The 27,447-nt window shown below is 50.5% G+C and overlaps 8 protein-coding genes across 8 annotated transcripts; 4 read left to right on the top strand and 4 right to left on the bottom strand.

Moving 5' to 3' along the window:
* Positions 1-1,086: 1,086 nt before the first annotated feature.
* V8C40DRAFT_191087 (nuclear transport factor 2 family protein) lies at positions 1,087-3,202 on the bottom strand. Its single transcript, XM_083211857.1, has 4 exons — positions 2,910-3,202; positions 2,772-2,846; positions 1,675-2,700; positions 1,087-1,605 (listed from the first exon to the last, which is right to left on the bottom strand). Exons 1-4 carry the CDS (start codon positions 3,060-3,062, stop codon positions 1,333-1,335), a joined length of 1,527 nt encoding a protein of 508 aa, XP_083074928.1. The 5' UTR covers positions 3,063-3,202; the 3' UTR covers positions 1,087-1,332.
* Positions 3,203-4,645: 1,443 nt separating this feature from the next.
* Positions 4,646-6,024, top strand: V8C40DRAFT_241103 (ribosome assembly factor MRT4). Its single transcript, XM_083214955.1, has 3 exons — positions 4,646-5,022; positions 5,115-5,594; positions 5,662-6,024. Exons 1-3 carry the CDS (start codon positions 4,832-4,834, stop codon positions 5,735-5,737), a joined length of 747 nt encoding a protein of 248 aa, XP_083074927.1. The 5' UTR covers positions 4,646-4,831; the 3' UTR covers positions 5,738-6,024.
* V8C40DRAFT_241102 (U1 small nuclear ribonucleoprotein of 70kDa MW N terminal-domain-containing protein) lies at positions 5,937-8,368 on the bottom strand. Its single transcript, XM_083214954.1, has 4 exons — positions 7,948-8,368; positions 7,753-7,880; positions 7,570-7,675; positions 5,937-7,333 (listed from the first exon to the last, which is right to left on the bottom strand). The coding sequence occupies exons 1-4, from the start codon at positions 8,207-8,209 to the stop codon at positions 6,594-6,596; spliced, it is 1,236 nt and encodes a 411-aa protein (XP_083074926.1). The 5' UTR covers positions 8,210-8,368; the 3' UTR covers positions 5,937-6,593.
* Positions 8,369-8,516: 148 nt separating this feature from the next.
* On the top strand, positions 8,517-9,307 carry V8C40DRAFT_241099 (mitochondrial 54S ribosomal protein mL43). Its single transcript, XM_083214953.1, has 3 exons — positions 8,517-8,602; positions 8,659-8,741; positions 8,801-9,307. The coding sequence occupies exons 1-3, from the start codon at positions 8,564-8,566 to the stop codon at positions 9,090-9,092; spliced, it is 414 nt and encodes a 137-aa protein (XP_083074925.1). The 5' UTR covers positions 8,517-8,563; the 3' UTR covers positions 9,093-9,307.
* V8C40DRAFT_241097 (triose-phosphate isomerase TPI1) lies at positions 9,286-10,468 on the bottom strand. The gene is given in 5 exon segments (XM_083214952.1): positions 9,286-9,320; positions 9,337-9,425; positions 9,484-10,089; positions 10,179-10,249; positions 10,373-10,468. 4 exon segments carry the CDS (start codon positions 10,408-10,410, stop codon positions 9,394-9,396), a joined length of 747 nt encoding a protein of 248 aa, XP_083074924.1. The 5' UTR covers positions 10,411-10,468; the 3' UTR covers positions 9,286-9,320; positions 9,337-9,393.
* Positions 10,469-11,508: 1,040 nt separating this feature from the next.
* On the bottom strand, positions 11,509-15,146 carry V8C40DRAFT_241089 (uncharacterized protein). The gene is made up of 4 exons (XM_083214951.1): positions 14,821-15,146; positions 13,002-13,751; positions 12,717-12,944; positions 11,509-12,651 (listed from the first exon to the last, which is right to left on the bottom strand). Exons 1-4 carry the CDS (start codon positions 14,898-14,900, stop codon positions 12,069-12,071), a joined length of 1,641 nt encoding a protein of 546 aa, XP_083074923.1. The 5' UTR covers positions 14,901-15,146; the 3' UTR covers positions 11,509-12,068.
* A 4,687-nt stretch (positions 15,147-19,833) lies between these two features.
* On the top strand, positions 19,834-21,013 carry V8C40DRAFT_264411 (uncharacterized protein; the record flags this gene model as incomplete). Its single annotated transcript, XM_083219530.1, has 3 exons — positions 19,834-19,916; positions 19,976-20,035; positions 20,104-21,013. The coding sequence occupies 3 exons, from the start codon at positions 19,834-19,836 to the stop codon at positions 21,011-21,013; spliced, it is 1,053 nt and encodes a 350-aa protein (XP_083074922.1).
* A 1,956-nt stretch (positions 21,014-22,969) lies between these two features.
* V8C40DRAFT_241073 (Zn(II)2Cys6 transcription factor domain-containing protein) lies at positions 22,970-25,944 on the top strand. The gene is made up of 4 exons (XM_083214950.1): positions 22,970-23,715; positions 23,773-24,830; positions 24,889-25,483; positions 25,544-25,944. The coding sequence occupies exons 1-4, from the start codon at positions 23,268-23,270 to the stop codon at positions 25,699-25,701; spliced, it is 2,259 nt and encodes a 752-aa protein (XP_083074921.1). The 5' UTR covers positions 22,970-23,267; the 3' UTR covers positions 25,702-25,944.
* Positions 25,945-27,447: the final 1,503 nt, after the last annotated feature.

Here is a 27,447-nt window from a genome sequence, read left to right as displayed (position 1 = left end):
GTTGCCTTCTTCGTTTACCTCGACGAGACTTTCGAAGCTCTTCGGCAAAGAAAACTCAGCTCAAAGGGGAAAACCTTGCATCGGACTTCGCCTCGTCTGATATTTTATGCTTATTACAGCACAGTACTACATTGTTGTGTCGGCTGTAACGGTAGCATTTCCAAGATACCTCCATTTTCCGTACTCATGCAGAAGGCATCGAAATCTACTATACACAACCTTGTACAACTGCAGCCGTGTTTCGGTAATCTTCCGGTAGCACTTCTATCGCCGAGCTGTAGAGGCCAAGTATGTTCAGACATCCATGTGGTTCATCAATAGACAGACAGTTGTCAACTTTGCAATCACAGTCTCAGATACTATGGCATCTCCCTGCTTCGTCTTTGCGGCTCGGTTCTTGTTTCATACACCGCGATGATAACGCTCTCTCATTTCGCATTCTGAATACATAAGACGTGTGTGTGTATATGCTCTCAAGCTTAAGTCAAGATAGGTCAAAGAGCATAGCCATCATCCATGTTTGATGAGAACTAAGAAAACAAAGTCTAGGTGGAATCATTCTACTGATATCATCTGCAATTCCCATATCACAACTCGGACCGCTAGAGTACACAGAACATATAGAACAACTCAAGTAAAGCCAGGCCAATGCAGTCATAACACCATCAAGTCATGGCATACCTTATTTGCATCCTGCGTTAACTGCCTAATATACATCTCTCCATTTCCATCGCACATTCTGCCAGAACGTCTCCGTCAACCAGGCCCAAGTGGAAATAGGAAAATATCACCACCCATCGCCATGCGCCATGCCAACCAGGACTGCTCCGCCCACCGATGACAGCAGCCGAAACAATGTCCAGAGCCCCCCCTTTTTCCCTTTGAAATATACATAAAGCACGAATGATCCTCCAAATCTCCCCAGACGGTCCACCTCTCCGGTATTATTTTCTGTCCGTGAGTCCCCTGATCGCAAGGAATCGATGCAACCATACCAACAATGCCATGAGAAAAAAAAAATGAAACAATGATGAAAAAATGAAAAAAATAAGACGCCAGCCTGGGCTTGCTTATACTCCACCTCCAAAATAGAACAGATAACTTTTAGGAGGGCTCTGGGTCGAATCCAGTCCCATCTCCAAGCTTCCTCCGCTTCCGTTCTGGCATCTGCAGATTCTGTTTTGTTTTCCGTTTCTCGCAAATCTTCATGCTACCATCCCACTGGCCTCCTTATTGGCCGGGGTATGATATTGACGCAACAACCACTTCTTCTTTTTCTCCCTTCGCCGCTTGACGTTTCGTTTATATAACGCCTAAGGCAGCATGTGCTCTCTAAGCATTGGCAACCTGGGCACCACCGCGGCCACGGGCAGCACCACCTCGTCCGCGAACCTGGCCGGTAAAGTTGCCTCTAGCATTCTGGCCACCTGCACCACCACGGCCACGGCCCGAAGCACTGCGGCCGGGGCCAAAGTTACCAGCAAAGCCGGCGGTCTTGGGTCGTCGTGGCTCGACAACAATGTTCTCGCCGTTAACGGTGAGGTTCTTGCCAGCCAGAGCGGCCTGGTAGCCCTCAACAGTCTTGTACTCCACAAAGGCACAGTTCTTAACACACGCGAGTCAGTAAGGCCTATTCTAGCATGTCCAATTGTTGTTTTGGAAAAATAAACTCACCTTAGCACGGTTGATGTCGAAGTAGGTCAGCTCGCCAAAAGCAGCCAATGCGCTCCGAAGATCGGCATCCTGGACCTTCTCGGTGACGTACTTGACATAACCCATTGTGCCCTCCTTCTCGGCTGCATTGGCAGAAATAGACTGGGGTCGGTTTTGGCGCTTGGAATCGGCGCCGGCAGTCTGCCACCCAGAAGCCTCCTTAGCCGCATCAGCAGCAGGAGCAACAGGGGCAGAGGTAGCAGCAGGAGTAGCTGCCGGGGCAGCAGCGGCAGCGGGTTGGGCAGCCACAGCAGCTGCTGCGGGAGCAGGAGCCTTGTTCTGCTCGGCAGCGGGAGGAGTGGCAGTCTTGGGCAGAGGGACAACAGGTCGCGGACCGGCGGCGGCAGCGGCACGGCTGGCCCAAGTCATCGGCTTAGCAGGGGCAGCGGGCTTAGCAGGAGCGAGCTCAGGTTGAGGAACAGCCTTGGCGGCGGGAGTAGGGCTGGGCTCCTTGGGAAGCTCAGCAACCTCCTTAGCCTCTTCTTCAGCGACCTCCTTGGCGGCAGTCTCAGCATCGATCGGGGCGGGTTTCTCCGGCTCAGCCTCGGCGACCTCGGCAGCAACAACAGGTTCCTCAGCATCAGTACCATTGACCTTGGAAGCCTCCTGAAGCTTCTGGTCCACCTCGTCAGCATTGACAGCTTCCACCTTGGCCTCCTCCTCAACGGACTCAGGCTCGACAGGAGCAGGGACCTCTGGAGCAGCCACTTCAGGCTCGGCAGCAGGAGCCTCTAGCTCGGCTTCAGCAGCAGGCTGCTCCTCCTCATCTTCGCTGATGTACCTCAGGATGTCATTGAGAACAAAGTAGCCGGAAGGTTGCTGGGCGAGAACGAAAGTCTGCACGAATTTCTTGGGCTCTCCGGACTTGTTTGAGATTTCGCCGATGACTTGGATGACAATGTTGTCAAATGAAGCTTGGGAATCGACATTGGAGACTCGGACTTTGCAGTCTTGGAAGTCGAGCTGCTTGATACGCTCTTGGATCGGCTGCATGGTACATAATTAGCTTAGGTTATTTAGTGGGTGGAGAGGGAAAAAAATAAACAAAAAGCCATTACCTGACGACCAACAGAGACGTTGGCAACCTCAGCCTCGAGCCCAGACACAAATTGAGATCGTTTACCGTAGAACAGCTATGTAAAAATTCGTCTTAGTATCGCAAGGATGTCACCAGGAAGAATCGGATATAAACTCACATGCAGCTTTTCGGGGGACTTGCTCAGAGTGGTGTAGTATTGCTCAACAAAGTACCAGCCAACCTCATCCTTGGAAAGATTGTTTCCAGAAGCGCTCGTATCAGCAGGACCTGCTGTAACCGCGGGCTGGTCGAATGATCCGTTGGTAGCCATGATTGGAGGATGGAAGCCGGGCCAAAAAAAGAAAGAGAGAAAAGTGATGTTCGAGAGATCCAACGGCGTGGGGAAATTGAAGTTTTATCGTGGGGCAGCGATCACGTCGAAGTTGGGTATCAACGCAATCCAGGAACAAAGAGAAGAATTAACGAGTAGAAAATGACCGTCTCGACACACAAGCTGAATGCTAGTCCAAGAGAAAACAATTGTTCGATGATCGACAAGGAGGGGAAAAAGTTTGAGGCGATTCGAGTGGAGGAGCTGCGGGCACTTGTGGGATGACAAACAAATCGATGCACAAGTGGGAGGGGAATTGCGAGCCGGAACGGGTGCGAGTTCAATGGATACAGAAGCTGGCGAAGCTCACGGGTGAAGTGGTGATTTCTGTTCGGAGTGGCGAGGCCGTGGGCGATGGAAGGAGAAAAGGGGGAGAAGAGGCGATGGGCTGCACGGGTGCAGGAGAGAAAAAGAATTCGGAGCTTCTTTTGAAGTTGCCGTTATGATGTTTCGTGCGTGGGAGAAGGAAAAAATAGGCACTTGGTTGGGGTCAGTCGCCTAACGCCGCATGGCCCGTGCGCAAGTCGCCCATCGGAACGGAATTAGTATCGCGGGGGGACTTTTCGCGGCTGCTTTTTGCCTTGGATGTGCAGATTTACGTGCTAGTGGACGCATCACATCATGCACGGGTGCGTCTTACGTTGTCTCTTTGTTTTTGGAAACTTTTTGTTGGTCTAGATAGAGACTGTGGAAGAGTGTGGCGAGATGACGGCTGCTGTTGTTCGTGATTGAAAGGAGCAATGGCTTCTTCCAAGATTGGGACAGGCAACCTGCCGGGATGGCCTTGGGAGGCCAACAAGCAACAGCCAAACATTTCAGCCTTTCAATGCTTTGTTGGCAGCCCCTTGCATGAGACACAGCGCATCACAGCTCCTAGTATTACGTACGGCATGGACGACAGTCAGACTAGGACTTGTAATAGTCCGCAGCCATCCTGGTCCCACCATGCAAGTCTCAGTCTAGGATGCGGGAGCGAGATGAAGGCAAAAGCAAAGGGCGACTAGACTGGCGCTTGCCAAGCAAAAGTGCATCGTCTTTGGTTCGCTTCTCGACCGGTGAATGAGATCCATGGATGGTGAAATGATGTCCAACCAATGGTATAATACTACATAGAAGAGAAGAATTCTGACGTAAAGACGTCGTTGAAGGGGCATGAAACCGGTAACCCGATGCCTTGTCTGCTAAAGTCCAAAAGAAGACACGATGGCCAACCAATGCAACTTCAATAAGAAAGCCAATGCCATGTAAAGACACAATCTTACACGCCCAGTACTATCAACATGATAATTCTCTAATTTTTCTCCTTATGATATCGATTGAAGTTGTTGGATTATTGTCAAATACCCCAGTATTACCTACCCAGTAATAAATACCACCTTAAAAATCAACTGCACGCACCCAGATCCCGTCCCTGGTCAGATTCTCGGTGAGCAATGCGGGGTGTTTCCGCACACCTGGATTTTTTTTTTAGTCCACCTTGATAAAATTTCTTGCAATCTTATCGCCAGCCAAAATTCTGGAGGGTCAAAAAAAAAAAAAAGAACCCCAAACCACCAACCTCGGACGACTTGCGAACCTTTGCAACAACCTCCAAGTCGCCAATTCAGCTCCACCTAAACTCTACTCACATTCAACTTGTTTATTTCTTCTTCAATTACCCGCATTTTTAGTTTATTCCATTTCAGCAGCGTCCTTCTTCAGCCGACAAGATGCCCAAGTCCAAGCGCTCGAAGGTCGTCCACCTCACCCAGGTCGCCAAAAAGACCCGTGAGCAGAAGGACCAGCTGTTCTCAAACATTCGGGAGCAGGTCCCCGAGTACCAGCACTGCATCGTCTTCAACGTGGATAACATGCGCAACAACTACCTCAAGGATGTCCGCCGCGAGCTCTCCGACAGCCGGTACGTTAGCACCTCTACCCGTTTCAAGATGATGTCGAAGAGGGAAAAGACCTTTCATGATAGGTAGCTAACGAATTGGGTTGGTAAACCAGACTCTTCTTCGGCAAGACAAAACTCATGGCCAAGGCCCTCGGCCAAACCGCCGAGGAAGCCATCGTCCCCGGCATCGAGGGCCTCGCACCGCACATCACTGGCACCGTCGGCCTCCTCCTGACCAACCGCCCCGTGGACACCGTCCTCGACTACCTCAACAGCATCTCCCCCGTGGACTTTGCCCGCGCCGGCGTCACCGCCTCCCGCACCTTCACCATCCCTCCCGGCGTCGTGTACGCCACGGCCGGCGAGGTCCCCAAGGAGAACGACATCCCGCTGCAGCACACCATCGAGCCCGAGCTGCGGAGACTGGGCGTCCCTACGAGAATGGTCAAGGGTAAGGTCGTTCTGGGTGATGAGAATGGTGAGGGTGAGGGCTATACGATCTGCAAGGAGGGTGAGGTGCTCGATTCACGGCAGACTAGGCTGTTGAAGCTCTTTGATGTCTGCCTGAGCGAGTTTAGAGTCAAGGTTCTGGCGTAAGTTTTTCTGCTTCTCTTCTCTTTACGCACCACCAAGTAGCACTGTCAACTAATAATTCAATAGATACTGGAGCGCTGCGACCAACGAGGTAACAGAGATTGACCAGGCCGCCATGGATGGCGTCGAGGAGGAGGAGTAAGGCATCTGGCCAGTTATTGGTGGCTGTAGTTTTTGGTAGAAATGTTCTGTGCGCATACAACATATACCAGCAACGGGTTGTTTGGGTATTTCGGCGTTCCAAGGTTCTTCACAGGGTTTCAAAAAGATGGAGGACATACTCACATGATATATACATGCTTATGCTCCTGAAATGATGATCAAGCAAAAAATAATTCTGCGTCTCAAGAGTCTTTCGCTAGTGCTGTTTCAAGAGTTTTTTTATCTACACTCTCGCTCGCGCATTGATACAAATACACATCAAAGGGCATATAAACTATTTTCTCTTTTTTTCCCCTAAAATTTTTTCTCTTCTTCTTTTACTCTTTTGCTGGCTAAAAAGTCCTTAAAAACTCCCCTGTCGCAAAGAAAGAAAGCAAATTGCCTCCATACTTGCAATCAGTCGGTCACAAGAGCTTACCTATGACCTTACCTGAAGCTCCCGAAATTCAAGCTGTTTTCCCTGCCAAATGTGCTATAATACATTGCGAGAAGAACACTTCTCGTCTTCGTCCCTATTATTAAGTGATTCCTGTCCATTATTGACAGTTGATTGGTGCTCAGTTATTGATAGTGATGGTCTCCAGCCACAGGAAACAAGACAAAGGGGAATTATTACCCATAGGTCCAAGATTCATGGGCTACTAGCTTAGGAAGACAGTGTACGATGGTAAAAGGTGGGTAGAGGGAGGCGATCCTTAGGTCTGAGATTGTGCTGGTGGAAGGCGGCAGGCTTCTTACCCTTGTGAGGTGAAAGAAAGGATGCGAAGGAAACTCGTCAAACAATTAGTTTACCCACCAAATGTCGAAAGTTGAGTCGACTTGCACGGGCTCCAGCCTTAGTAGCGACGCAGTTTCCGGGGATCTTCATAGCCACCGCCTTCGTATCCTCGTTTCCGGCTGTCATCGTCGCGAGGGCGATCGTAGTCCCTGTCCCTGTCACGATACCCACCTTCTCTGCGGCCAATGGGCTCCATGTTGCTGCCAGTACGGCGTCCTTCGCGGTCTCGGTCGCCACGGTCACCTCGGTCACCACGGTCTCGGTCACGATCGCGATCACCGCGGTCGCCACGATCACGATCACCATATCGACCGCCGCCATCTCGGTGACCGCCGGATCTATCATCATATGAGCGTCCACCACGAGACTCATACCCACCACCGGAGAAGCCCCTGTCACCTCCATTTCGTCGGTCGAATCCTCCAGGACCGGATGGGGCTCCGTTGGGCGCTCCAAAGCCGCCGTTTCGGTCGCCTCCTCGGGGGCCAAAGTCACCGCCTCCTCGGAAACCTCCACGGCCACCACCAAAGCCTCCACGGAAACCGCCTCGGCCTCCTCGGCCACCCTCGAATCCTCCCTTGAAGCCGCCACGGAAGCCGCCGCCGCCGCCTCCGCCGCCTCCTCCTCCAAAGCCTCCAGGGCCGCCAGGACGAGAGGGCATTGCTCTAGTATAGCCTCGGCCACCGAGGCCGCCACCTAACCTGCGAGGCAGCCAGTTCTTGGCAGTCCTGCCACGTTCAACGTCCACCTTGATGCGCCTGTCTTTGATGCGAATACCATCGCAAGCATCCAGGGCAGCTATTCATCGTTGCGTCATCAGACGCCAATGTTAGCAACTCTTACCATAGAAAAGATATTCACGATTTGGAAAAAAAAAGCGGGCAAGAGTGAGACAGGCAAGCTTGAGGGCCTTGTGAACGTCTCGTGGTATGCTTCTACGGATGGGCAAGCTTGAGGGCCACATCTTCGAGGTATATCCACCGGGATTGGGTCGGATGGTCATATAGCATGGAAGGGGTTTGGGGTTTGTTTACCTCTCATATCTTTCTCGCGCTCAAAAACGACAAATGCATAACCCCTGTGTGGCTTCTTCTTCTTATTAGGCTTCTCGTGGGCATGGGTATCAACAATAATGCGAATCTGTTGTGGCAAGTCAGCTTCAGCGTCTGGTATATGTGCAGAGCAGATGCACCGCATGACAATGGGAGAATACGAACACGTTCAATGGGACCAAACCGTCCAAACTCCCTTTCCAAATCACGCTCGTCAGCGTCGTAGCTAAGACGAGCAACGATGAGAGTCTTGAAGGCATCGCCACGGATATTAGGATCCTCGTTGGGTTTGACTATCAGCCAAAGTTAGTCACGCGACAAAGAGATGCTGGGTCCGTTCAGTCGGGGCTTCATCCTCACATTGTTTTGGTCCCTCAGTCACCAAACTTGCAGCAGCCTCCTTCTGCTCTCGCTTCTTCCGATCGCGCATCTCCAGCCAGCTCTCGGTGGGCTTATAGTCATCCGTCTCCTTGTACTTCTGCAGCTCGGGCAGATAAGCGGCGAGGCCACCAATGGGAGCTGTCCTGCGCTTCTCAGGCGCATGGTCAGAGGGTTCTACCCATCGCAGCGGCGGTCGCGCGGCAAAGAGCGCCAACAAGTTAGGGGGGAGCTTGTCGGTCATGGCGAAGGAACAGGCGAATCGCGGCGGCTGCAATCAATCAGAGATGCACGAAAAATGCGGATGTCGCTTGCTGGAGAGGCCGCGGGCTCTGGCGTTCACAGATGGAAGATGCCCTGCTGCGGCTGATTGCTTGCGGCGAGAGAATGCGAGACAAGCTGCGCGCTTCTGGCAGCAATAAATTGTCGTGTAGCTCAGGCGATGCCTGGGACACAGTTTTGCCGGAGCTGTGCCGGATGAGGCTAGTCCCAATCAGGACGGGTGTCGAAGTGAACTGATTGAATTTTGATGCTGCGCTAAGCATGCTGCGAGCTGGTTCATGAGAATATTGGCTGGAATATTCACATCACATCCAAGATGACGGTCAAGGCGCTCCGAGTCATTGCAGATGGCAAGGTATGCAGTCCATTTACATTCCGACTTGGCGACAAAAGACTAACGGCGAACACCAGAATGGCCTGGGGGCGTTTGTCCTTCAGTGCAAGAAACTGGACCTCCACTACTGCGACTGGGCGGGCAGCTCCAAGGGCATGAAGTAGGCAATATCAATGTGCCAAGCGGTAATTGGGAAACACCTGCTAATGGAATCCATAGCGGCTTCATCAAGTCACTGCTCCCCAAGTTCGCAACCGCCAATCCTCAGATCGAGTTTGCCGTTTCCCCGCGACCCGGCAAGCATCCCGTCATCATCGGCCACTACATCAACGGACGGACAAAGCCCATCTGTGTGCGCAACCTCTCGCCGTACGAGATTCTTCAAAAGGTGGAACTGTTGAGAGATGCCAGCGGAGAGAAGCTGAGGCGGACGAACAAGGCTGTTCTCAGCACCAAGCCAAGTGTCAGAGGTATCTGGTCTCCGTACCACGGCAAGGGTATGGCTGTATAATTTGAGCGAATTTTTCATGATGGGTTTTATGTATGATGTCCGTGTATTTGTATTTGGATGAGCCGCATAGAGAAGCACTGGTATTGGGTTGCTGGAACACTATAGGACACTACGCTATATATGAGCAATGATGCCTTCACAGATGTAAATTCAGTCCAATCATATGGAGAGACTTGGGTATATTTTATGGTTTCTATTCTCCACGCAGAAGCCTCATTGCTTTTTTTTTTTTTTTAATTCCTTTCCGCAGCACAAATTTTTTTTCTACCGAGTTCTGTTTTCCCTATATATGAGAACCCATTTACTGCTTCAGGCAGTTGATGATGTCGACAACTAAAGAACAGTTAGCATAAAGGCAGATTAGATAGGAAGTTGAGATATTTCGACTTACAGGCAGGCTTGAGGGAAGCACCGCCGACGAGGAAGCCGTCAATGTCGGCCTGCTTGCTGAGCTCGCCGCAGTTCTTCTCGTTGACACTGCCGCCGTAAAGGATACGGGTCTCGTCAGCGACCTTGTCGCTAACGTTGGTCTTGAGCCACTCTCGGATGGCCTTGTGGACCTCCTGAGCTTGCTCAGTGGTGGCAACCTTGCCAGTGCCAATGGCCCAGATGGGCTCATAGGCGATGACGATCTTGGACCAGTCAGAGATCTGGGCCTTGAGAGCGGCGAGCTGCTTGCTGACGACATCAATGGTCTTGCCAGCCTCACGCTCCTCCAGGGACTCTCCGCAGCACCAGATCACACTAACGCCGTTCTCAGTGGCGTACTTGGTCTTGAGGGCGACAACCTCATCGCTCTCACGGAGGATGGTGCGTCGCTCGGAGTGGCCCAGGATGGTCCAGTTGATGCCGCTGTCCTTCAGCTGCGAGACGGAGACTTCGCCGGTGAAAGCGCCATTGGGCTTGTCGTAGACGTTCTGGGAGGCAACTTCGAGGCCCTCGCGGAGGTTCTCGCGGACGAGGAGGAGGTGCAGGTAGGAAGGAGAGATGACGACCTCTAGAGCGAGAAGAACAAGGCGGTTAGAACGATCGGAATCTCTCGACTGCGGCTGAGCAACCGCCAAGGGGCATTGGGCGAGCACTTACCGACATTGGGGTCGAGAGTAGCCTTGTTCAGGTTCTCGACAATCTCCTTGATGGACGAGATGGACCCGTTCCTGATATCAGGCATCAATTAGCCCTGTTCTGCTTCCAATTCTCCGTGCCCAAGCTCTGCGTTGTTTTGAAGAGGGGCGGGGAGATGGTTCGATTTAAAAAAAGAACAAACGAATAAAACTCACATCTTGAAGTTGCCGCCGACGAAGAACTTGCGAGCCATGATGACTGTATTATAAGTTGGTAGTACTAAAAATAAAGCAGATATTCAATGCCAAAAACAGCAGTCTAAGAGGTGAAGCTCGGTGGTGTTGTTAGGTGAGGATGGGAAAACGCAGCTGGATGGATGGATGGAGGGGTAAATTGAGCATCAGGAAGCTTTCCACTTCCGTTAGCTTTATGCCGCAAATGCGCCGAAATCCGGCAGACTTCGTTGGCTGGCTTCGGCCCCACCATCGGCTGTCTCAGCTCTACCCGACTTGTCGCTGGAATGCGAGCATCATGTGTCGGGTGGCCAGATAGTCGATGAATATCTGCCGACTTGAAGCACAGGGGGTTTTTTATATAGTTACTGGAGTCACGATGCACTCATCTACCTAGTATCTATCTATTTTATGATGCTTGCATAGATACATTTAGCATAGTGAGGGATGAATCAAGTACCTTAACAGTAACAGTACAGGTACTTTATGATGCATTAATCAAGCTTCAGCCAATCTCGCATTCAGTTTCATAATGTGTCTAGAGTTTGAACATGATGAATAGTTTACCTTTATATCTAGATCACAGTCCACCCCTCTTGTGTAATCTTACTCCCATATTCCCTCCAAGCTACCCTAACAAACGGCATATAATCAATATCCCTCTATACCCACCATCTAACGCAGCTACAGCTAACTCATGCTTCTTCATTAATCAATTCGTCGCCACCGTCGATGAGAAATTCCTGACTCCCAAACACTGCGCTTCAGAATTACAGACAAAAACCCGTAGACGCAATGAGACTATTGCGTAGTTCGTGAGACAACATTGTACACACTTGACATTGTACAGGGCTTTCATCCAATCATCAGCAGCACGAGATATGAGCTGCATCGACTTGATGCCTGATGGCTGTCTTGGCGAGCCAGAAGACCAGTCCTCAACGCATGTACGGGTACATACAGCAGAGGCTTCATAGTAACAGATACTAGAGAAATGTAGCTAAAGTAGCAGATACTGGAGAAGTATATTCCGTAGCTATAGCAGCATATACTAAAAGATTTGGGTATTTATCACTCCAAATCGATCACATAACATTAGACGATGTAGGGAAAGTCGGGTCTGCCAGTAGTGCTGCTCAATATTCATTCATAAAACAATGAAAACATATTCAAAGTAAAAAGCTAAACTAAGGAAACAACTGCCAGTCGAAACTGGTTGAGCGAATGGTGCATGCTCAAAAACAAGCATCTAAAATCTAAACAAGGTCATAAATCGTGGGTATTGACAAAACAAATAAAAAGAAAAATAGAACATGAAACGCTGTTTATCCTTTCCTTTCCCTTCCAAACCCTTCCATTCCTTTCCGAATCCAATACTTTTAATGTTCAAACCAGAACAAGTACGATGCTTTTGATCCATCCGTAAGGAGAAAAAACACTGAAGTAACATGAAGAAAAACCCTGGTCCAGCAGCCCTGCTCGGCTTAGCAGTCCGTGATGGACGTAACCCACTCTGCGAGACTGTTACTCGCGGTACGTCCCTTGGGAGTCATTTCCCGGTGAGCTCAGCGTCTTTCAAAGACGCGAGCGGCCGTCCTGTGTATGTATATAGACATAGAAAAAAGCCGCTGGTGCAGCGTAATATAAACGAAAGAATCACCAACTTGCATTCGACACCTTAAAAGTATCGGCGACCGGTTTGCATCTCCGTCTTGGGGGTGACGGTGGTCGCATCAGTAGCCATCTTGACCATAATCTCAAGATGCTTCTGGGCCTCCGCAATGTGCTGAAGACTCTGGAGATCAGGCTTGTCCATACGCTGGACAAAGGTCTCCAATGCCTTGCGCTGTTCCAGCCACTGTTCAATAAGAGGCTTGACAGGAGGCTGCTTGGGCTCTGGAGCCGGCATCGACTTGATCGAGGCCTTGCGGCTGGGAGAGCCTTGGGCTTCAGCGTCAGACTTGCGCTTCCGTCCCTTGGTAGCCTGCTGAGCAGCCCCAGTAGGGGAGGCACCAGCGCTACCGTGGTCATTGTGAACTCGCTTCATGTGGTCCCGAAGGTTCCACTGACGCGGGAATCCGCTGCCAAGAATGGATCGCTCACAACCTTCATACATGCAAAGGAAAGGCTTATCGCCGTGGCCGTGCAGACCATGGGCTTCACGCTCATGACGAAGAAGGCAGGCAGTGGAAGAAAACCTGGCACCCTCGCAAGCCTCAGCCTTGCAGCGGTAGGGCTTCAAGTGAGAGTCAACAAACTTGCTGCAATGAGTGTTAGCTTTTTCAAGAAAGAGAAAAAAAATGAGACGCGAGTTGATCCAACTTACTCATAGTTGCACTTAAGCTTCTCGGGCCTGTGGTTGCAGTTTGGCTGGCCTTCCCAAGGGCAGTGAAAGAGACCGTCCTCCCGGGGAGAAACGTTCTTGTACAAGGCATGATCTCTGGCAGACTCTCCCTCACTTCCCTGTCGGCGGGCAGTATAGGCTTGAGGAAGAGCGGAGGCATCTTCCAACTGGGAGACGTTGTGCTCCGTCATCATGTGGAATTTTCTGTCTCTAGACGAACCGAGCCGGTAAGAAGATTGTTCGTCCCCAGCTTGGAAGGTAACATACCTAGGTGATGGGCAAGTTTCGGGGGAGGTTTCAGGGCTAAAAGGAGCAGCTTGCCATGCTTCATCAATAGTGGCAGGGGAGGAAGTTCTGGAGATGGAGCTAGAAAAGCAGTCCCAGTTGCTGGGGGATGACGTATCCGGAATGGCATCATTGGCAAGGTGCATCTGTGAAGGAACCAAATGGAGAGGGTTCATGCTGGGGACAGGGAAAGCAACGTTTTCGGCGCCAAGGTTCATTTCGAGAGAGTAGTCGTGCCAGGGGTACATTTGGGATTGAACACCGTGGGCATCTGAGTCCAGCAACAGACAGGAATCCATTCCGGCCATGGAGCCAGTAGATTGAGGTCCACTCCGGAAAACTTGTGCATTACCTCTAACGCTCATATTAGACATCTGTGTCTGTGAGACAGCAGAGACGTGGGAGCGGCTCGAGCTAGCTCGAGACATAGCCTGGGCTCCGGAGGCGATGGACATTACTGCTTTGGGAGCGGCGGTCCATGCCACATCAGCAGGTTGGACCTGATCAAGTCTTGGTCCCCTAGGTGAGTTATGACCAGATGTAAAAAGAAACTCCTCGGCATCTCCTGAGTGCGATGATCCATTGTCCGGGTAATCATGTAAGGTCTGTGGCCCTTCTGTGTTTGCACCCCATGACGAACCATTCATATGGTCCGCCGATGGTTCTGTGTGAGAAAAAGAAAACATGGCAGGGGCAGTCGAGGCCATGGATGACTGGGGGTAGCTGAAGTCGCTAAGTCAGGTTAGTGTGCTGTTCTCACCACTACCAAAATTGCACAACATGAAAAGAAAGTTAAAACTTGGCATTGGGAGTCAACTTTGATCCTACAATTGGGGGTTAGTAAGCTGGGCGGATGGTATATTGGGGGTTACATGGTCACACAAACCGAGCCATATTGAAGAAAGAGGCAGTCATTCTGACAGCAAGTCCTCATAAGTCCACGACTAGTGTGCATAATGGGGTTCCAGCTCCAATGGTGCGAAAGTGTTGGCGTATCCAGTGCTCCAGGTCAAGGTCTTCTGGTTCGACATTTGTGATTCCAGGCTAGGCAGGCCAAGGGAGAACAAAAGGCAGCGCAATTGAAACAAAGCTAACAAGAAAATTCAGTCGCACATACAGTTCGAGTCGAAAGGCCAACAAGGTCCAGACACGTGAGTCGAGGGATCCATTTGTTCTGGAGTCGGTGAAGCAGGTCCAGCTCAGAGTAAGGCCAGTTGTCAAAGATCCGCTTCTGCAAGTTTGCGTTCGCAGTCAAATAAAACTGCATTTTCGTTCAGGTCCACGTGTAGACCGCTTATGGCCAGCTGTACAATCGTAGTCGTGCGGTGAAGGGTAATCCCGAGATCCAGAAAAGCAGGTCCGCGATTTCGCTCAATGGTCCGGTCCAGAGGTTACTTGGGCTCCGTTGGTTCTCCGCAGTATACACGTGGCTCACGCAAGCATTTGGCCAATGGAAGGTGTCGAAAACCTGTCGCTTCAATTCAAATGGCGGACCGTACTCACCGCTGGCACGAGGCCAAAAAAGTATATATATCATTGATTTCTTATTTGTTTCCTTGCCCGGCTGGACAAGTCCTGTTCCAAAAGATTTGTGCTCCGCGTGAGAAGGTCCGCGTGGCTATTCCATGGCTTTTTGGCATCCGGGACGTATCCTGTGGCTGGTTTCATGGCGGCAAGACAATGCTGACAGAGAAAAGAAATGTACATGATTTTCGCTCAACATGTGCAACAAACAAAGTAAACCGCTCAAAAGCAAAAGAAACAAAAACACGCAATATCCTGAGCATAAAGAAAACAGTACCTGGGCAGCGAAGAGACCTCATTAAGGTCAACGTTGTAGTTGGGCATGGTGGCCTGGTGAGGCACAAGAGCAACTGTCATTGTATCCCAGATGGAATCTGTGAACAGGCCCTGGATGGGAGATCCGGCAGGTCAACCTGGAATAAGTTGACGGTAAAGATCGAAGTGATGTAGGAGGCAAAAAAAAAAAACGGTTCCTTGGAATGGCTTGCAGTTCCCGTCGGCTGACTGATGAGATGGGGGCTTGCAAGTGGATACAATTGAGTAGCGAAAAGGCGGTCTTGAGGGATTCAAGGATGTTTTGGGCAGAAACCGTTGGGCTGAAAGAAGAATCAAGAGAGAACGTTGGGCAACGAGGGGGCCCTGCGGGTTTTATCGTTGCGGTCCAGTCTGACTCCCGATCAGAAGAGAGGCAACACCCCCGCTGCCAGGATGTCTCACCACTCCGCGTGCCAATAGACGGCCGCCGTAACGGCCTCTGTGCTGGCCGCAGGAGTGCGCTGGCGCGACATGATGAAGCATGATAGGCTCGCTTTACAGGGGCCTGCATGGTGTGCTGGCGCTGACCGGGTCTCTTCCTTGGCTGTTGAATGGACTTAGTGGAGCAGGAGGTCTACCAGGGTCCTATCAATGACGAGCGCCGTCGTGCAATGTGATGAGTAGTGATGATGGCTGCAGGACAACACAGCAGTGCAGTAATTGTCGAGTAGGCGGGCACCAACGAAAAATTTTCTCCTCGATATCTGAAGCTGCAGGGCGGAGCCGGTCGGTGAGGCGACGCTGCGGCTGCTTTGTTGGCCATATATTGCCTCGCCGCAGGAAGAAAGAAAACTCGAGCAGTGAGACGGGCTGTGAAGCAACTGCTTGTGCTTGTTGCCGTTAAATTGCCAGTCCCATTAGAACTGTACGGGCGCTTGTTCAGAGTAGAGCGGCTGAAATCATCCCTGGTCAGTAGCTAGCAGTGCTAGGCATGGTCGAGGTAGTATGGAGTCATCTCGGGCCACCCCCGAGCGAAGAAAACAACTCGGGTGTGGTGTTTTCCTCGTGAAAGACGAGAGCGCGTTCCGCTGTAGCCGGAAGCCGCACCAAGAGCAGCTAAATCAGTCCATGCGTTGTACACGCTGTCGAAGGTCGTGTCAAGCGAACCAAACGGTGGCCATCCATTTGCTCTCGACATGGTGAAGCTGTGACATGGTGGACCGCTTGAGGGCATCTCGGGCCTCTCGTTGGCCGCTTAGAGAGTCTTGGAAGCGGGGTTATCAGCACGAGCGGCCAGAATGTCGCCAGACGAGATGCGCTGGCATGCAGGCAGGGAGCGTTGCAGACGAATAAAGAGCCGCAGTCATGGTCACGCAGAAACGTTTTTATGCACTCGTTCAGCCATTTCGTCACCGTGCGGTGCCAGGTGAGCCATTCAAATAAAAGAGAACTGATGAGACGGGTTGGATATGCATGGCTGAAGTTGATACAAAGTCGAGACCGCCCACGAGGCTGGATTAGCTAATCCAGCGTTATCTACCCGCTCGCTATCTGAACCATCCTCTCCCCCTCTCTGAAATCGAGCAGAAACAAAACACACCGACGATATACGTTCTCACCATGAATTCCTGGAAATCAAATCCATCATTGAAACTACATGCTAATCCAGCCGGACGAAAGGGTTTGTAGCTGCTTCCGGATTTCCATGGAAAAGGATGCTATTCCTAATAGCAACGGTGCGATTCCTGCGTCTTACTGGCCCTACAGCTCCATTTCTTCGATGGAAGAGGCTGAGCCTTTCCCCCATAAGCGCCCTGTAACAAAGGCAGGACGGTTCATCGCCAGATGAAACAGCAGATGAAATACAAGGCCCTATCGGATCTCTTTGTTGCCATAATACCTTCCGCCTCTGGCAGAAATGCAGCAAGTGCTGTGCGCATAAGCATGCTCGGTTTCATTCACGGGGATATTGGATCGCCAGCTTCACACCGGACACGGGCGAATTGGGCATTCGATGGATGCCCAGACAATTTTACAGTTGCTTTATAGAATCTTCTATGATGCATAAAATTACGCTGTACAAATACTATCAGATGGATACTTTCTTTTCTTGTTTCTTGGAAGCGCTGGAATCAGCCCATTGGGCTGCTTGGCGTGATTGTACTGGGTAGATGAAGTGGCTACCCAATTTAACTACAGCCAAGCGGTTGTTTTCCCGTTCATGCCGATCCCTCTATTCCATCAACTTCATACTCAGGATCCCTGGACTATTGCTATTCGGGTCTTGGTTGCGAACAGGTTGCTGAGCCACATCTATTACGAGTGTACCTTTTCACCTGTGATCCCACACTAACAATCTCCGTTTTATACGGAGAGCTGAAATCAAGTGCTGCTTCTTTAAATACCTTGCTGCCCAGTCCGCCGATCGTTTGAAGTTGGATCCACCTTGTCCGGCGCTCCACACCGAAAACAAGGTTTGGCGGATGTAACCGGGGCGGTTGATTGAGACCTGCTGTCAAGGTTTTACCTGTACTAACTGGTTGATTCGTATTGTCTGGCTCCTCATCTGCATTGGCCAAGATTTCTAGAATAACATGTCTCGGATGGTGCTCGGGCTTGTGCTCCGTATGACATGTGCAAGTACTCGTAAGTAGTGATGCTCGTATTCTGCAATTCGGGTAGTTCAATGCGGCATGAAGCCATATTACCTTTCGGGTGTTGCTATTAGTAAGAAACTGTGCTCACGCACCGCGGTGAGCAATGCACTAGGAGAAATCTCGAGCTCTCCTCTTCTGCAAGGTACTGGTAGAGTAGACCAGCTATCCGCTCCGTGACCCGAAACCGAAGTAATTAAATGGTAGATTATCTACGTATACGTAGTCGTACGAATTTGAAGTCATCCCAAGCACATGGCAGAGATGCCGTCAGTAGGAAGTACAGCACAGTACATGCCTGGTACCTTGCAGAGCACCTGGATTGGTGTTAGTCGATTCGTTTGCTCCCGGTACCCAGCAGGTTCTAGAGGCCGTCGAGAAATTGCGATCGATTCTTGTATAACCCATGAACGGGTTCATCCATGTCCTTGACCAGACCTTGTCGCGCGTCCTCGCTTATCCCCGATCCAGCTTCAATCCCAATTGCCCAATCGACCAGCTCCGAGCTTGCTGTACCTAGCTCTGAGCTCTCCCCTAGCACTACTACTAGGTAGGTAACTACCTGAACTACCCGTATCGTACCAGCACTACTGCTTGGCATTTTTCCTCCATCCTTTTCCCCTCCTCCTAAATCTGGGTTCTCTCATCTCATAGGATGTGCGTGCGAACGACATGCATATACCTCAACCAACGTGAAAGCCGGGAGCTGCCTCCTCCTGCTAGCACAAGTCTACTAGGTTCATGTTGGTCTGTAGGAATTCAGCCGGGTTGGCCGATTCTACCCCAGACTTGCAACGTCTGTCTCAGCGAAGCTCGAGGATATCCTGCCTGCCTGCCTGCCTGGGACGCGGGCGTTCGGCTGAATCCCTCGTCACTTGCTTCTGGCCGCATGAATGTTTCCAATCGCGTGTGGCCTATGCCTTGATCTAAGTGGGCAGCGGTCCGGATCAATGTGGTTGGGCTGGGAGCGGGTGCAGCCTAATTTTGATGCCCAAAGCTCGCATCAGCCTACCAAAGCCGCCGCTCCCTTGCCGGTTCCCCATCGCCCTTTTCCCTGCCTCCAATTTCATTTCCGGACCCCAACGGCTATGTCTGCTTTGAGCGTCGGCTCGCCTTTGGGCAACAATCAGCGGAGCCCAACCAAAAGCCTGCCCTTACCCCACGATCGTGTGCTTCGCTCCTCAAGGTCCTGGTCCTGCAAGGCGACAAGATCCATGAATCAACTTTGCTTCCTCCTCCTCCAAAAAGCAGGTTGGCGAGCATCACCCGCGTCATGAAACAGCCTCGGGAGTTTGCCACTCTGGTACTATCATTTGCTGTAAGCCACAGATTGGTTGCAGCGTTCCTTAGCTCTCGGCTCGCACCCTTGACCTTGATACGGCACCTCGTCCCACCGACGTCTCCCGCCGTCCACAACGCGCTCCACCGGCACACAACTACTATCTAATAGCATAGCAGAGAAGCACGCAGAAGAACACATTACAAGTACGAGCCCACGTATGAAGAGCTTCCCCTTGCCTCACAAGCGCGGGCCCGTTGACCCCGGATCTAGTCGTAGGCGCCCGATTACTTGGGACGAAACAAGAGGCCACGACGCACCGCACCGAAGCTTGGCTGTGCCTGTCGATTTGCCTCCCGCACCTCTCTTCTCCTCTCTCTTTGTTTTTTTTCCGGCGGGTTCCTCGCGCTTCTCAATGCCAACCCGAGCATCGCTAGTGATCGACTGAGACCGGGGCTGCCCTGCTCTGCCCTGAAGGGACTAACGAGTGCTCAACTGCCAGTGAGCTTGACCATGCATAGTACATAAAGCGTGTCCATTCCGGGCTGACGAAGCATTTGTCTGACAGGTCTATCTTGCCTAGACGAGCAGTGTCTATTCCTCTATTGCCTGGAAGATTGGATCCTCAAAGGACGATTCGGGCCTTCGCACTGAATTTAGTGCCTGATACAACTTACATACCCCCAGGGACCTACAGCCCAGTTTGAAGTTGGCCTTTCTGGATTGGTCGCCTTGGCTGTTCCAACACACCGCCTATAGCTATAGCTCACCTTGTGAGAGAGACCCAAAGGACCAGACCTTCATCTTCCTCGGAATACCGCTTTCCCCTTGGATCTCCCTTCGGGAAGCTTTGGAAAACCCCTCTTGGATTGCTCGCAATAGGACCAATGCCCAAGGTGCTCTCTGGATTTGCATTTGCCGGACTCTACAGGCTTCAACCAGTGCTGTTTTGAACTCATTTGCGTTCCCTTTTGCCTAACTTGAATTTTTGCATTCTCTCCCCTTGCTGTCCTGTTTTTCTTAAAGCAGGCATATATATACTGTTCTTGTTTCAGCTTGTTGTCTGTTTATCCAACTACTCCCGGACGTATTCCGTTACATTATGAGCCCTGAAAACATGGCCCAGCCAGGATTTGCTTACAACATGCCTTCCGCCTCCAACGGCCACTGGAACCCGCCTCGCAGGTGCGAAATGATCATCACCAGCCAATTACGAGAACCCAATTTGACTAACACGAGTGTAGCCTCTTCTCCGAGCCATACAATGGCGGCAGGCTGGCGGGTAACCTTTATCCCATCTCTAGGTAAGACAAGATAGGCCACAACGGAGCCCATTGACGAATGCCAAGCTAACAATAGTCTCTTTTTGAAGCCTGAACCTCTCGTCCAGCACCTATCCATGGGCTGACAGCCCTCCCGCACCATCCAATGGTCATTACACGAGAATCGAACCCGCGGTGTCGACCCAGCCGTCCTATGTTCCTCGTTCTCCTCCCATGACAAACAACTGCTCCAGCTCGGTCTACTCCAACTCAGTATATGGATCCCACAAGCGCAGCAGATCATCTGCTTGGGATGGACAAGGCAGGTATTCGCCGACGGGATCTGTTGATGATATCATTGCGTCCCCTAGCCTGTCCGATTACTCTTTGGACAATGGACTGGATATGGTCATTCCCACCAACAAGCCAAAGCAACAAAACAACAAACCTCGAGCGCAGCGACGACCATCGAACCGAGACGAGTTTGATGGCCCGCATCAATTCTTGCAGCGCCCGCCACCCGATGTTATTGCTATGCAGGAGAGAGAGCTCCCACATCTGCCAACCAACCTTCACGTGCAAGAGCAGGATAACGTTCTCAACCAGGTCAATGACCGGCTATCGCAATGCGCCTACGACTTTGTGGCCAAATACCAATTCCCAATTCCGTTGACTCAAGACATGAGGCCCGTAGAGCGGCCACAGGATCGCGAGTGGACCGAGTGGGTTTACCTTTTGAAGAGGCTTGCCACCAAGAGACGGATTCCCGCCAGAGTCCTCTACAATGGACAAATTAAGCAGTTTGTCACCATCCTCGAGAACTCACTCGAGATGCGGCACGCTGCCAAGCATCAGAGCCGCCCTCTGAAAGATGATCGAAACATCCTCCAGCTCATTTCTGCTGGAATTCAGGTGGCTAAAATCCTGAAGGATGCGTCGGCGATGGACTATCTCGACCGGCTATACGTTTCAACGGAGAAGCAGATTCAGGAGCGTGCCAGCGCACGATTCCGATCCTAAGCCTTCTCCCCCATCTCTACCAGTCTCTTTTTTGGCATTAATGATCACGTTTATCATGAGACTGCAGATTTGAAAATGATTTATGATTTCCTTTTTTTATCTTTTCATGTTCCCTCACAATGCAAAAAACGAATAACGAGAAAACGAATACTCATGTATGCCACCATTCCTTCAAGGCTTATATTGTTTATTCTCACGTCCATAACTGACCAGTTGAGTTAGTTCACACAAAACATCGAGTCATGCTACGGGCATTCACTATGATGATGACGATTTGTAGACCTAAAAGTTGCGCTCTAAGGCGGCCTGCTTTAGCAATGTAAATTGACAGGCTGTATTGGGATTGGCTACGATGATTTTTTTTTTCTCTTGGTTCTTCTGTTTATACTTGTCTTTTTTTAACATCTTTCAAGTATGGCTCGTGTCATGGTAGCCTTGCATTTTGGAAGCTGGCAGGACACTCTTCCATTCATTGTTCAGACATCATCAGCGAACGAGTTTTGCAGCCACATTTTGCTTTGATAACAAATGAGGTACTTGAGAATTGACCAGTCGGTGTGAGAATCCGGTGCATATTACTGCATTGCCTGCATTGGTGTGCTATGATTATCAACTCTACATTCTACAGTACTGCATTGACGAGAGAAACAAGCAGGCAAAAGTGCAAAGGTTGCGGCGGTATTACGGGAGGGAGGGGAAGCCGGGTGAGGCATATGCGAGGCAGCTGTGTCATTGTTGGGGGTTACGATTGGACTGTAATACTTTTGTACTGTTAGAGATATGTGCTCTATGCATTCTTTTGATGATAACGAGTTGGCCAGGACCAATGAATGGGAATGACTGGGGACACATGCTGTGAGATGACCTTCGAATCACGGCTTTGTTCTAGGGTGATGGGCATGGTTCGTGCTTTCTCCATGCATGATGTGTTTCGGGAGAGTAACTATATGGAGTAAAGATCAGTATTTATTGGAGTTGATGCTCCTTTATGATGTCGAGTATTTTGTCACATAAAATCAAGTAAAATAATGGGCTTTGGTCGTTATGTTCTTGAATTCTGAGTATACATGTCTGTACATATGAAGTTCAATCGGTACTGATGCTGTGATCTCTCGGGTAGAATTGGCCATTGCACAGCTATTATTTGGTCTGTGTGCGTTGCTAACCTAGAATAGTACTAAGCGGACGCTGCTATAGACGGCTGATGAAGAATATTAGACGGGCTGCTAATTATGTGCCCTGAGCTAGGAAGCCGAGTGTGAGTGCAACCGTGGTGTCTTAGACTGATGTGGGCGAATTGGAGAAATCGGGTCATCCGAGGCAGATGGAAAATTGCGCTCTGGGATACAAGGCAGAATCTTTGTTGAGGCGACACGACACGAGTATCAGGTGAGGCTGTGAGTAGGTACCCAAGAGGCTCGGTGTCTCGATTAGACTGTCGGTATCAGGTGGTTTTGCCTCTGTATAGCGCTGAGGAAGATACTTGCGTTGCACGTAGTATATGTAGATACAGGGATCACTTAATACGTTCTGCTATTATAGCGAGTAGACATTTGTATCCTGATGGAGAGTTTCTGCTCTTTTGGTAACATGTAGAAATTGGGTATTTTACAGCTACCACAATGAGTTCATTAGCCATGATATAAACCAAAACTCATTATTCAAAGCTCCTGTAGGGTACTCGTACCTTCGAAACAAAATACTTTGGTACACATGCTCAAGTTCCAGATTTGGACGGGCCATGCATGTGCTTCGGAGCTGCCCTGTGAATGGCTGGGCCTCTCTAGCAGCCGTTGGACCCACGCGCTGCCGCCAATGACGGCGTCGCATCCGATCGATGGCAAAGCGGTTCGGTATTCGATTCCGGTTTAGCGCCAGATGCTCTTGAATCGCTGCGACCACCATGAGATACAGCGACGGTCAGCCTGAGCTGGGTTTTGTTTTTGCGACCGAACATGAACATGTCTTGACAGCTGATTGATTGATTTTATTTTATTTAATTCCGGAACTGGAATCTCGCCGGATTGCTGTCGCTGATGCATCTTTTGTTTCCCGGACCTCTGATACACTCTCGCAGTTGAGCCAGATGGAGTGAGTCTGGTCGATCAAATCGCAGCCCCGGGATTCACAAGCTGCGGAGTGCCGACTCCACGAACAGCGAATTTGCGACGACTTGGCGCAACGCCATTAACCCGCCTATCTCTCTCATCTCATTCGACTGCCGCAGCGAATATACAGATATAATCACTTCGCCATGGCTTCCGTCACCTCACAAAACGCCTCCCCGCACGCTGGATCCTCACCATACGACTTCGATTCTAATGGCGACACCGATGAATCTTGGCAATACATTGATTATTCGAGCGGCGCATCTGTCACCGGGTCCATCGGATTTCTCCCCAGTCCTGCAAGCGGCAGCTTAAACGGCTTCGCTATCGTCGGTCATGTTTCCACGCCGTCCCAGGGCGGGCTTTCGCCAGGATCCATGGTGGACATGGATCCTACAGTCTTCCTCCCAGCCAGCACCACATATCAGCAAGAGACCGAATTTGTAACAGCGGATCTGTTTTCTAATGGTGCTGAGCGGCCGCCCAGCAGTGCGGATGCAAGCTTTACACAGGGCGATGCTGCGTTCATGACGCCGCAGCAGTATCTCTTTATGCCGTCTGGCACGGCAAACTTCCAGCCGCAAGAGCTCAATGGTGGGTTTCCCCGTGGAGAGTGTAGAGCATTGTATTGATATTGATGCGTATACACAGATCTTACGCCCTTTATGAACGACTTCCCGGTCGACTCGTTCTCGGTGATGAATCAGACAAGTCCTGCGTCACAGTCGTTACCTCAGCAAAATGTTCTTCAGTCACTGCCTTCAGATCCTAGCATGTCACCATGGAACCAAACCAGTCCTAGTCTTTCTGCTGCCGAAAACAAGTTTGTGTTTGAGGAAATGATCTCTTCGCCGAGCCAACTAAGTACCGCCTCATCCTCGAGCCCTAGGTCGCCTGCTATTAAGTCCGAGGCGAGCAGCAAGTCTGGGAAGTCGATACGCAAAGTAATTGGCGGCAAAGTTGAGAAGAACAAGAGCGATGCTTCCAGCAGCAAGTTTGTCATTGTCACGCCGACAACGATTAGTGCCCGTGCTGGCAAGCCGAACCCGTTTGAGTGCTTCGAGGCCATGAGGACGACACAGAAAGGTCGCAAGGGGCCCCTGGCAAACGAGACAAAGGAGAGCGCGCTGCAGGTTCGGAGGGTGGGTGCATGCTTCTGCTGTCACAGCCGCAAGGTCAAATGTGACAAGGAGAGGCCATGCAAGCACTGCAAGAAGCTGATGCTCCAGGTTCCGCAAGTGGTTTGCTGGCAGTTTCAAGACTTCTTGCCTGTCTTGTTCCCCGAGTTTATCCGCGGGCACTTCAAGAAGGATATCATGGCTAGCTTCATCACGGAGAATGTTGAGGGCTTCACAGTCAATGGAGCAGAGCAGTTCTGCAATGTTGAGCTTTCGTCGGGCCCACGGTTTGCGACTACGTTGACGCTTCAGGCCAAGTTTTTCACGGCCAAGACGTGTGACGTCTTACAGCACTGGCATCTGAGCAATGGCGAAGACCATGTTGATCTCCAATCCCAGGGGTCGGCACCCATTGGCATCGAGGTTAATAAGGGGCCGCAAAAAGACGAAATGAAGAAGCTGACCAAGGGTTATATTCAAGCCCTTGTGAACGAGCCGCTGCTCGCGGATCAGTTGACCGATTCCTTCAGGTCTACCAGGCTTCCTAACAAAATTCTTTCCATCGTACAAAACTTTGCAAAGAAGTCCGATGTAAGTAAAACGAATGATTACCCAACTTACAGCGGGAGAGTAACTCACTGTGCATTAGTCTACCATGGTCAAACGGGCTCTTTCGATCTATACAATGCACTATGTTATGACCAGGCATCTCTGCTTAACTCGCCAATCCATCCTCTCTCTCCAACCAACTGGTCTTGTGCCTCAGAACACCCCCTGGGTCACTCCCCGAGTGCTAGCGCGGCAAATCAAGTCTCTCATTGACGAGCTCATCTTGCGTGATATGCAGCATCTCTTTGAACTCTTTTCCAAGTCACTTAAACCGAAGCTTCGACGGGAGTGGGCGCCGTGTCTTGCATCATTCCTCGTCCTTTGTCTCTTCATGGAGGCTGTTGAAACCGCCGCAGATAACTTCGTCGTGTCGCAAAACGAAATCGACCTGAGGAACAAGTATTCTCCCAAATACAAGAGATCACTAGCTCTGGATACCTGCAAGGAACTGGAGAACATGCCTTTCAAACAGTTTGCATACCAGTTTCATCATCTTTACCAGACACATACAAAGGATGCAAACACGAGGAGCTTCAATCCCTTGTTCGATAATAGCTTCGTCGAACAGGGCGAGCTTGACCCCGCTGCAGTGGAAATGGTGCAGGCTTTGAGAGAGCTTTTCCATGGAGAAGACTGTAAGTTGAATAATGTCTATCGGATTAACCGCGAGATATGATACTGACTGTTGAAAATAGGGCAAGACATGCAGTTTCTTGCTGACGACGAGCTCCTATTACATAGAGAGGAGCATCCCTACCCTATGGATACATCGTTTCTTTATACCGGGCGTTTGGTGGCCAAGTTTTTGTTATCATTTACGAACGAGAGCGTCATTTTTGCAAGCAAGATATGATGGGTTATATATGTTTTTTTCGTGCTTTTCTTCTCTGCGGTTGCCACTTCTTTGGCTAGATAGTAAGCATTTTGATGACGATATATAACGCACATCTCAGAAGGATTTGGTGTGTATTTTTGGATTATACGGAGTTATTATGGGCTTTGGATCGATACGTCTACATGTATACATAGCAGTAAATGATATAGGTAGTTGCGGATCACGCAGTCACAGCGTGGCAACGAACAATGCTGAACTGGATTACAATATGTTTGTCTGATTTTAGTCCTAATGCCACACATATCTTCAATGGCATCAGGGTGGAGCAGACTGGTTGTCTAGACCGTTGGATTCATCTCCCACATCGAACGATAAAAAAGTAGTTGACACTCTTGCGCATTGAAAGCGGCGAGGTGTAGGCAAATCGTGGGTATACGTGTCACAAGTTTTTGGCGTAGGTAAACAGCCAAAGGAGAGGGGGAAGAAGCACATCGCCAAGCCACCCCTCTCGATACTCACCAGATGAGCTCAGGCTGTCATGTCTTGCCTCCCAATTGCAGGATGCAGACGCCATGAGGTCATTGAGCAGCCGGAAATGGTTGCAGTGAAGCCGCTTTGAAGCTTTCCTTGTCTGCATCTCGCATGCGCAAGTGCTGATGAAGGTTGAGAAAAAATTGTGACGGCCGCAAAAGCGGAGCAGTTCAAGAAAAAGGCTTCTGGACCCTGCCCAATCACGTGATTGCCATACTGAGGGCTGCCACCTATTTGCGGTCCGTCGCGTGCTCAGCGTTTTTCTTTTTCTTTTTTCCTTTCTTTGATACACTTTTCTCGCACGATTAATCAACCTACGGCGATTCATCCACTTGCTCTGGGTCATATTTGCGTGCTAGATGATACTGGACTCTTCTTCTGCCTTTGAAAAACATGACGGCGAGATGTGAATTTTTTTCGTCTTACCGTTTTGGTGGTTCTTCCGACATATCGCCCAAGTTAAAAAAAGAAAAACCCATGCATTGCAATCCCTGACTGACTCATGAGATTTTTTTCTCTTCTCCTCTGCTGTACTCCTCCCCTCTGCTGCATTGCAGCCCTTCTCTGGGGTCCTTTTTGAGGAGAAAGTCCCAAGGACGCCCAGGATCCCTGCGGGCTCTGCAGTTGACACATGATAAAAAACGGCTGTTTTCGTAATACTCTAACGCTGCATCGCATCCCGTCACTGCCCAAAGGTGGTGCCGTACTGTAACTGTAATTAGCCGTGCTTTTTCGACTTGGCTCTGACGACGATGGCCGAGGCAGTTAAGGCTGCATGGTCGCGTGGACATTTGTCGCTCCTGTCCTTTGGGCCGCGATGCGAACTCTAGCAGGCGCAAAGAGGGCACGAATATGCAAGCCCATGCATGAGTCCCCGCCTGCTGCAGATTGCCAATATTCACTCATTTGCTGGCGTTGTATCACGGGCTCGACGGGACGTGCCACCGCTGCTGGGCCTGCGGGAGCAATCGTGGGGATATATCATTGCTCGAAGCGGTACGGGACCAAAACCGCCTCCCTCTCGTACGCCTACGCCTACATACAGACTCGACTGCATGCCTTTTGACCTATTATATAAATCCCTAAAACCATCCGCTGTTCTTGCATATTCTTCTGCACCTCGACCGATTTGTCTTACGACCTCATCCTCTTTATTTTCTTACCGCCTTATACCCCTCCCGGCACTTTCCACCCGTCTACAGAAGTGATAAGGCTGCTATATCGTTTCCCATT

Source organism: Trichoderma camerunense, assembly GCF_050948025.1.
Source record: "Trichoderma camerunense strain CBS 138272 chromosome Unknown V8C40scaffold_6, whole genome shotgun sequence".
NCBI classification, from domain to species: Eukaryota; Fungi; Ascomycota; class Sordariomycetes; order Hypocreales; family Hypocreaceae; genus Trichoderma; species Trichoderma camerunense.
The sequence above is the reverse complement of the archived record's forward strand: the minus strand, read 5'-3'. Positions and strand labels throughout refer to the sequence as shown.